Source organism: Plectropomus leopardus, chromosome 23 (genome assembly GCF_026936395.1).
Source record: "Plectropomus leopardus strain MGB_pleo_1.0 chromosome 23, ASM2693639v1, whole genome shotgun sequence".
Lineage (NCBI taxonomy): Eukaryota > Metazoa > Chordata > Actinopteri > Perciformes > Serranidae > Plectropomus > Plectropomus leopardus.
In genome coordinates, this window is record NC_142198.1 from 22,522,501 (window position 1) to 22,532,996 (window position 10,496).

The 10,496-nt window shown below is 34.4% G+C and overlaps 1 protein-coding gene across 2 annotated transcripts in view; it reads right to left on the bottom strand.

The window, feature by feature from the left end:
* txk (TXK tyrosine kinase) overlaps positions 1-8,541 on the bottom strand; it is a 13,637-nt gene extending 5,096 nt beyond the window's left edge. Inside the window, exons 1-10 of one of the 2 annotated variants that reach the window (XM_088073439.1) lie at positions 8,107-8,541; positions 4,023-4,071; positions 3,372-3,453; positions 3,161-3,292; positions 2,984-3,048; positions 2,512-2,571; positions 2,268-2,322; positions 1,652-1,731; positions 779-900; positions 537-611 (exon numbers count right to left, since the gene is read on the bottom strand). In XM_088073439.1, coding sequence (XP_087929565.1) covers positions 537-611; positions 779-900; positions 1,652-1,731; positions 2,268-2,322; positions 2,512-2,571; positions 2,984-3,048; positions 3,161-3,292; positions 3,372-3,453; positions 4,023-4,071; positions 8,107-8,119 — 733 coding nt within the window. In that variant the 5' untranslated portion in view covers positions 8,120-8,541. Of the gene's footprint in view, positions 1-536; positions 612-778; positions 904-1,651; positions 1,732-2,267; positions 2,323-2,511; positions 2,572-2,983; positions 3,049-3,160; positions 3,293-3,371; positions 3,454-4,022; positions 4,072-8,106 lie in introns of both variants that reach the window. The other variant, XM_088073438.1, reaches the window with a different exon arrangement.
* Between the last annotated feature and the right edge of the window lie 1,955 nt (positions 8,542-10,496).

Here is a 10,496-nt window from a genome sequence, read left to right on the forward strand (position 1 = left end):
AAATTTGGAAAAACTCCCTGATATCTTGAGATATTGCCTTTATGAAAATAAGACCGAGGCAAGGTTGCAGTGACCTTGACCTTTGACCACCAAATTCTCATCTGTTGACATTTGTGCCAAATTTGAAGAAACTCCACTGAACTCTAACCATTACATTGTTTAGTTTAAGTGGATGTTTTTGCTAAAGTTGAGAAAATTATATCTGGGTGTTCTTGAGATCACGTTCATAAGAATGAGAATGATTCAAGGTCATTCTAACCTTGGCCTTTGACCGTCAGCCAAGAAATTCTTATCAGTTCATCTGATAAAATAATGTTCGTGCCAAACTTTGAGAAATTTCCTCTTGGTTGTTTTAGAGATATTGCGTTCACAATAATGAAACAGACAAGGTCACAGTGACCTTGACCTTTTACCTAAAGACTAATCTAATCAATTGATTCTTGAGTCAAAGTGGACGTTTGTGACAAATTCTAAGAAATCCCCTTAAGTACTTCTTGAGATATTGTGTTCAACCATAAAACGTGTTTATTATTTACCTGAGCTGAATCCTGCTGTGGCGGGAACACACCTTCCCATTGGACCCACCGCGTACCGCAACCTGGTCACCAAGCCTGCACGCACACACACACACACACACACACACACACACACACACACACACACACACACACGCGCGCACACAAACAAACACACAGTATTAAATGAAGCATTAATGCAGCACTGTCATCTTTGTTGTAGCATACACAGTGTGTGTGTGTGTGTGTGTGTGTGTGTGTACCTGCTGCGTTGTGTTCGTGGTAGTGTATGACGTCAGGTATGGATTTAAAGGTGTGTTTCTCAGCTAGGAAGAACTGACCCGTGTCACTTATTTTGATCTGGTAATGCCGGATATCTCCGTTGCTGCTGAACACAAACACAAAAATGTTTATTGCAGCTAATATTTATCCTATTTTTGCAGCGTTTATACAGATTTTTATCAATACATTTCCAGGACTTTTCCATGACTTTTAGGTAAATTTTAAATTTTCTGAAAGGACCATCTATACTCTGTACTTGTTGGTTCTTTTCATTACTATATAATAGCTTTTTTAACATTAAAAACCCTCAATAAATTCAGAACAGGATTCAAACTCAACATTTAAATAAAACTTTTGTTATTTATAAGAGGGGACGGATTGGTGTTAAAAGGGGGATGCATGTCAAATAATTATTTAAGCCTTGGGGAGGGGAAAACAAGTTTGAATGGCTGTATTTTGTATTTATTTTATTGGCGATTTTGTTTCTTACATTTTTTTTAATTGATTTTAAAAGACAAAATTTTGGATTCTGTTTTTATTTACATTTTTGTTTTTTTTAAAAGAAATATATATTTTTAAAATTTATTTTAAAGCAAATTTGATAGACATTTTTCTTAATTTAAATACGAATCCATTTTCCTTAAAAACATTTTTGGGTGATTTTTGAGGGAAAAAAAGGTGATTTTCACATTTTCAATTCACATTTCCGACAGTCCTTTAACACATCATGTATCGTTATACAGGACTGTCAAACACAATTTCATGACTTTCCAAATCTTTCAGGGTACATTTAGTTTTCCAAAAACTTGGCTAGTTTTCGGATTCGAAGCTTTGGTTCGGCGGCTGTGAATCACCTTAATGTTTTGGTGTAGACGGACACGGTGTAGACTCCCTTCTGACTCGACTCCCGCACCACAAAACCGCCCTCTTTGTCCTGGAAAAACAACAAAAAACACTTTTACTTCAACACCCTCAGCTGCAGCTGCAAGAAACAGCTCATCTGTCTGTTATTAACCCTTTGAAGCCTGGAAGGACATCAATTTTCTGCCTGTTATATGCAAATAAACCTTTGAAACGTCAGCAGATTGGTTTGATTTCTTTGGAAAACTGCAATAACTCAGCAAGAGGTAGAACTTGTAACTTCTTCTTGTGTATTTTGGGAGAAATCAAACCATTTTGCTCAGTGTTCATTAATGTCAGTTTCTGAAGCTCAAAGTGATTCTTGTTTTTTTATGACTAACAATCCAAAATCAGTTTATTATCACATAAGACAAAAAAAAATCACATTTAAGAAACTGGAACTAAATAATGTTTTTGGCATTTCTGCAGAAAAAAATACTATTTGTTATAATTTTTTTGTCCACTAATCGATTCATCGCTTCAGTGCTACTCCAACGCAAATATATATTTTAAAAAGCTACCTAAATGTACACACACACACAGGTACATGAACATAAATATTTGTGTTACTTCTTGTCTCAGCAGCTGCTCAGCTTCTGTCCTGGTGATGTTCTTGCAGTACCACCTGCAGAAAGATTAAAAAAAACACAATTTAAATAATAATAATAAAAAAATAATAAAAAGAAAATCGAGCTTTACAGTAAGAAAAGAAGCTAAATGATTTGTGTTGAAAAATAATAAATATTTGGATTTTGTAGTAGAAAAACATTACAAAAAATACATGAAAAAATATAAAGTGTAATAAAAGACTCACGAGTTCGCCTCTATTCTGTTTTTCTCCGTCACGTAGTTACTCGGGATGAAGCCTTTATTCCTGATAGAAACCAGTAGAAAGAAAACAAACTGCTGCGTTTAACACAAACCTGAAAGTGCAGAATCTTCATATGAGCAAAAAAATTATTTGAATTTACTTTATTTTCATTAACAGCTTGAACAGAATCATTCATTTGTTTAATTTGTTTTTTAGAATAGAGAGATCGCATCATTATCAGTGATGATGGTACTGTCCAACTCTATTAGATCATTTTAGAATAAGAATAATAATGATAATAATACATTTTAATTTATAGCAGTTTTCAAAACCAACATTACAAAGTGCTTTATGCTTAAAAAAGGAAAAAAATAAAATCAAAACAACACAAAACAAACAAAAACCCCAACACAAATGCAGAATATAAAAACTCTTCCTGCAGATTTTTTGTATGAAACAGTTTTAAGGTAATTACCCGTGTTTGTCCTGCGCTCGCCACCACAGCTGGTCCTGTTTGTGCAGGATGACGTACTCTTCTCCCTGCGGACACACACACACACACACACACACACACACACACACACACCGTCATCACACACAGGCTGCTCCTCTGTGAGAGTGTGTGTGTGTGTGTGTGTGTGTGTGAGAGTACCTGTCTGAGTGTGAGGTCACTGTCCTCCTTGGCGGTGAAGTCGTACATGGCGACGACACTCACCAACCCCTGACCTTCACCGTCCTCATCATCAGGAGGCGGCAGCGGGAGCTTCCTCCTCGACCGGTCGACCTGAGAGACACCGAGACGTTAAGACACGCACGCACGCACGCACGCATACACGCACGCATACACACACACACACTCTTACCCGGCAGGCGTGCCCCGGGTATCGTCTGCTCTGGAAACACAGCGAGGTGCTTCCCTCCAGCTCCATGCGCGTGCTGATCTCCCTGAAATCAACCAGACAATAGAAATTTTAGCGTGTATTTTAAAATTTTTTTCTGTCTCTCTCTCACATACGCACGCACGCACGCACACACACACACACACCCTTAAAAAAATATATTAAGTTTATGTTTTCCTTTGGAAACATGGAAACAGGGCGTGAAATGTCCTGAAATTTGCAAGAAATTAGTAAAAGTTCACAAAAAAATTAGAAAATTCTTCATTAAAATAGGGAAAAAATGTAAAGAGAACTATTTATATTTATATCACAATTATATATTTAAAATTGTGTTACATAAATATATTTGTGTTATTTCAGCACTTTTTTCAGATCATTTCACTTTGTCTTGTAATTTTTGGGGCTTATTTCTCGTACAGTTGCCTCTTTGTGTTCTTGAAATAAACCGAGTAAATTTGCTCAGTTTTCAAAGCGTTTAAAGGATGAGAAGCACCAAATCAAAGTTCCCGTCTGGGGAATGAAGTGAAATCATTTAACTGCTGTTTTAAAAAATGTCAGATGCAGGAAACTGGAACAGATTGATCTTTGAGGATCTTTAAATCGCCCAGTTTGTACCTGGTCTGCACGGCGCAGCAGCAGCAGAAGACCGAGCGGATGGAGTGATCTGGAGGAGGAAAAAAACATCTTTAAAAACATAGATAACAATAAAGAAACAAAAAATAGGGCAATAAATGCAAATGTACAAGTATGGACCTGAAAATAAGCATAATACAAGACCTTTAAGTGGCCACTAAACTGGCGCAAATCTTACAACGTTTAAACAGAAAACTCGACACACGGTGCTGAGCGTTCATTAATTTAAGTTTATATATAATGCTTTTTTTTTTTAAATCGTGGTAATCGTCAGTGGCTGTGGCTGCCATTACCGATGCTGTACTGAGCTTTTTTTTTATTTTGGCAGGCCCGGGGGTTTGGAAGGCATGTTTTATTTAATAATAAATAATAAAAAATTAAAAGAAAGGGAAAAAAATAATTAATTTTAAAAAACACCCAAACTTAAAAAAATGAAAAGTGTTTAAAAACAAATACAATTTTGATAGAAAAATTGCTAAAAATTAAATATATATGTATGTGTATTATTATTAAATATTATTATTATTTCATATATATAGTTAAGGAGCTGCAACTGTTGCAAGGGGACTTGAACTCCTGAACTGAAAATGGAAAAAAAACATTTTAAAGCCATAAGGTCACTAAAACTTTAATTTTTGTTTTAAATCAACTCAGAAATTTGGGTTTAAATTGCGCACAAAATTAAGTTTAACATTATTACATCAGTACAACTCATCAAAAATAAATCTGCAACTACAAAGGTTTGTCTAAATCAATAAATTAGATTTTTTATTGTATTGATACGTCCCCTGAATGCCTCTTTAGAGTGTATGTGTGTGTCTCCTAAAAGAGACAGAAATGAATCGATGAGTCATAAAATCATCGTCACTATTATTGGAAAAGCTCTACGTCCTCCTCCCTCATTAAGCGAAACGGGATGCAGCCAAACATGCAATGAGGGGTTCAAACCGAGCGTCACTGTGCCGATCAGATCAGGTTATTGATCTGCTGATTGACGGACTCTCACAGCGTCTCACCGTGTCTCACAGTCGATGTCTCAGAGTCGTTGTCTCTTTATGGTTTTGAGTAGGAGGTCTTTGTCAGGAAGTATAGTTTCCTTTTCTGCAGAACTGACACACTGTCACTCTGTCAGTGTGTGTGTGTGTGTGTGTTTCTGTGGGTGAGTGTGTGTGCGTGTGTGCGTCATTTTCTTAGTGTGTGTTATATATAAATATGTGTGTGTGCACAGATAAGCGGCAGCGTGTCTTCCTGTTTCTCTTCGTGCGAGTTTGAAGACAAACCGACGGCTGTCGTGTGACTCGCTGTCAAAATAAAAGCCCTCACAGAAACTTGAAGCGATGAACTCAGTTGGTGGTTTGTGGTGAACCAACATCCCAAAAACACACTCTCATGTTTCTGAAAGTGAACTGACGAGTTCCTGCATCCACAGACTCAATGAAAACTTAAATTTGGGCTTTTTTTTTGGACGGATGGATTTTATAAGAGGATCAACAAGATTTTCATGTTTTGTTTTTTTTTTAATTAAAAAGTACATTAACTCAAGTTCTGCAGTTAAGTGCAACTTTAAGGTACTTCATGTAAGTACAGAAAAACTTTAATATATAGACAGAGCTTTTATTTGCTGAAATCACTGAGCTCAGCAGACTTATATTTGGGACAGGCGTCTATACGGGACGGACTTTTAACTCCCATCACACAACTGTTGCGAAGCAGAGATGGAAATACAATCAAATTATTTATTTACCATTTATTATTATTATTATTATTATTTTATTTTGGAAATTGGCTATTTTTTTAAAGGAAGAAGGTAACAAGTAACTTAAGAAAAAATGACCCAGAAGTTAGTAAGAAATCTGTGAAAAGTAGAAGACATTTACCTAAAAAATTGCCAAAAACCTAAAAAAAACCCTAAACTAAAAAAAAAAAGAATATTAAAAAAAAATTTAAAAAATGAGAATTCACCTTAAAAAATCTTTGAAATGATAATAATTCTGTACAATAATTTTGAATATAAAATTATGAATATAGTTCACTGGACATTTTCCTTCGCTTTTTAAAAAGTAGTCATGTAGTTATAGTTATATAAAAATATTTCAAAGTGTATATAAAATAAATTAAAATATATTCAAAAATAGTCATATAGTTATATTATATAAAAATATTTCAAAGTGTATATAAAATAAATTAAAATATATTTAAAAAATAGTCATATAGTTATATAAAAATATTTAAAAGTGTTATATAAAATAAATAAAAATATATTAAAAAATTAAAAAATATCTAAATATATAACAAATAAAAAACATATAAAAATATAACTAAACTGGAGACAGTGTTAGCATTCAGCTAAAATTCAGCTGTGCTGTAAGTAAAGAGCAGCTAACGTGGCTGCAGACTCCTGTCAGAGATTATCAGATATTTATTTCTGAACTAAACTGTTAAACTCTGACTTCACTGTGCTGATGAATCAGTGAGAGACAGTGAGCGGCGCTCAGCGACAGAAACAAAACTGAAACTTTTAGCTGGTAAATGTTTCTTTGCACTCAGCAGATCACACGTTTGCAGACAGGTGGAGCTTTCGGTCTGTTTGCAGCTCGCTGCACGCCTCAAACATCACACGTTACAATCATACGAGAGCAGAAACACAACAAACACCGAGTCACTTACTAACTCAAACCAAACCGTCGCTTTTAGCTCCAAATGTGTTAAACTAGATCAGCTTCATTAAATATATTAAAACCCTTTTTGTTAAAGATTATGTACCTCAGTACCTTTCTCCAACATAAAAGTATAGTTTCCTTTTCTGCAGAACTGCTAATTATATTAAACTGCACGTACCGTGACATTTTAACCCTTTGACACCTGACACCTTTCTTTCAAAAACATTTGGTGAAGGCAACGAGCAAAAACGAAGAAATGACCCCAAAATAAGCAAGAAATTAGTAAAAAGTATAAGAAAATTACTTAAAAAATTAACCTAAAAAAGCTGTCTTGCTTTTTTAAGTGCTGTATAAATAGTATAAACCTGAATATGTATTTTAGGAGGTTTTTAGGAAATGCTTCAGAAATTGAGGATATTTTTTGCGTCAAATGCAATGCAAAAATACACATGCAATGCGTTTTAACCTTTTAAAACCAAATCAAATTGACTTGATTTCTTAAAAAAAAAAAAAAAAAAGGCAAAAAGACAATGAGAAAAAAGGCAAAGGCCTGACCTGAAAAAATAAAAACATTTATAGAACAACAATAACAATAATAATAATAGCAACAATAATAATAATAATTAATATTATTATTATTATTTTAATAAATAAAAAAGGAAACAACCTATAGAAAGTGTTAAAAAGATATAATATAAATATAATAATCTCATACAATAATTTTAAATATGTAACATATATTCCTGTTGCTTTTGAAATTATTTTATAAAATGTAATAAATTCTTGCAGTTTTTGGAGCCTCTCTTATGTAACTGCTTATTGGCTTTTGCCCCATGTTTTCCACAACAACAACAATAAAAACAACAACAATAATAAAGAAAAAAATTACCTATAAAGGTGATCAAAAAATAATTCCAAAATAATTAAATATGTAAGAAATTCCCCTATCTTTAAAAATACATAAATACATAAATAAATAAATAAATCAATAAATAAATAAATACATAAATACATAAATAAATAAATAAATCAATAAATAAATAAATACTTGCATTTTTTCGAGCACCTCTTACCAAATTGTTCATTGACTTTCTCCACGTTTTTGAAAAACAAAATTGCACCGATGTGCTCTGGCTTCAGAGGGTTAACGGACTGCAGTTAGTCTCTTTTTAGCAGCTTGTTTTACGCACGTTTTCGCCTTTGAGTCGTGGTAGTTTATTCTAACTTTTCACGCCTTAACGGAGCTGAAAACTCACTCACACGTTCTCCTCGGCATGTTTGATTTGCTGAATTCGTTTGAAGTTTTTGTTGTTTCTAGAGGAATAAAGTTTCCTCTCACAGCCTCGTTTACATACGTGTTCTTACTAAGCGTTTAACCTGCAGAAGCTGGAGGTAACGGTGCTTACTTGACTGAATCATGGTCACCGCTCTCTTTTCTTCCTCCTCCTCTTCGTTTATCTCCTCTTCAGCTCCAGCTTTTCTTCCTCAGCTCGAGTCTTTAAGGTCACCGTTGATTTCGCTGCGTTCGGCTGCATCGACGCGCTGATGTGATGTGATGTGATGGGAAACCCTGCGAGAGCTGAGTGACAGAGTCAGAGAAAAGAGAGAGAGAGCGAGAGAGAGGCAGGTGGGTGGAGGAAGTAGAGAAGGTGAAGAAGAAGAGAGGACAAAAGAGTGAAGACATGAGAGAAGAAAAGAGATTTTATTTCATGTTTGTCTTTGTCTGCTTCAGTCGCACTGATAAAGTTGGGTTTAAAAACAAATACTTTAAATGTACAGTGTTGACAGAGAGAGAGAGAAAGACAGAGAAAGACAGAGAGAAGGTGGGAGAGAGACAGAGACAGAGACAGAGAGGAAGTGAAAGAATGACGTGAGTGAAACCACAAAGCATCCGTCTCTGAATCAGTCCAGGAAGAAGACAAACTGAGGAAATTAACATTAAATTTAGTGATTCTGAATGCGCCAGTTCAAGAAGACTGAACTAATCGGGTCCCCAACAGGGTGCCAGGTGGACCCCCAAATATGTACTAATTCACAATAAAAAATAAAGTGATTCACACTGAGAACTGTTTTTGTCCCTTTAGTCTCCATAAAGTGTCAGAGAGCATAAAACAGCATCAAAACAGAGCTTGTTGATCAAAGAAGTGACAGTGGAGGATCCACCACACCCCCAACAGAGGACACAGATAAGACACTAATGTCCAAAAATCATAGAAACGTCCTAAAATGCTAGAAATGTCCTAAAATCATAAAAACGTCCTAAAATGCTAGAAATGTCCTAAAATCATAAAAACGTCCTAAAATGCTAGAAATGTCCTAAACCCCTTAAAAGGTCCTAAAATTTGAGACACTCCCTAAAATCCTAGATATGTCCTAAAATAATGAATATGTTATAAAACCCTTGAAAGGTCCTAAAATCTGAGAAACACCCTAATATCCTAGATATGTCCTAAAATCATAAAAAAATGTCCTACAATCCTAGAAATGTACTATAATCACAAAAACGTCCTAAAATCCTAAAAATGTCCTAAAATCCTAAAAATGTCCTAAAATCATAAAAATGTCCTAAAATCCTTGAAATGTCCTAAAATCATAAAAATCCTAAATATGTTTGAATATCATAGAAATGTCTGAAAATCCCAAAAATATTACAAATGTCCTAAAATCCCACAAATATCTTGAAGTCCGAGACATGTCCTAAAACCCTATCCGAGAATCCGAGAAACGTGCTAAAATCCTCACCGTTTACATTCATGTCTAATACAAACAGAAACCGTAAACAATCATCTGTCGTGTTACAACATTAATTAGTTGTTAAAAAAGTGACGTCCGTCACTGTTTACAAAGTTCAGAGGAAACCAGGACGGCAACATCACTTCTTTTTCTTTAGTTTTGTTTTTATACAGCAGCTCAGCACAGTGTGGTAACGCTCTGGACTCCCGTTAACCCTTTGAAACCAGAGCAGACTGGCCTGATTTCTTTCAAAAGTATGGGAAGAAGGCCATCAGCTACTAAAGATATGGTCCAAATATCAGCCAAATATTTACAAAAAGTAAGTTTTGTAACGGAGAATCCAAAACAAGGAAAAAACAAACAAAAATCCAAGAAAATAAACTGAAAAAGGTAAAAAGTTGCTAAAAATAAACAATACATGTACTAATTTTTTGTGGCATAATTTTAATAAATAATTTCTATTCAATTGTAATTATCTTTTAAATAATATTTTTTTCCTAGTTTTTTAAAAAATGTTCTCATTTTCTTATTTTTTGTTAGGCGGGACTAAAACTTTATAATAAATAATAATAAAAGAAAATCATTGTTTTTGTAAAAATCCCAGAATTCCTAGGAAGACAGACAAAAAATAATAATTAAAAAAATCAATGTTTTCATTCATGTGTGGTATAAATACGAGCAGCCGCGTGTTAAAAATCTCTTCATCCTCCTCGTTGGGATGATGATTTAACAATTTTTGAAATTTTCTTACAATAAAACAACTACTGAAGTCAACAAAGCGATGCAAAGTCAGCGTTACTGATGGTGCAGCTGGATGGAAAATATTTATCTAAAATCTGTGTTCACTGAACCGTCACAGGTCAGCTGTTTATGATTAAACTGGGAGGTTTCACACCAAGCTTTCAGTTTCACTGTTTACACACAGCACACGGCTGTACTTCTATACTTGTGAGGACCTTCATCAAGATAATGACTTCCCACGATATAACCATAACTTTCCAAAAAATGTCCAAACAGACCAAAAAGGTCTTCTCTCTCCAAAAAAGCTTTAAAAAATGTCAAA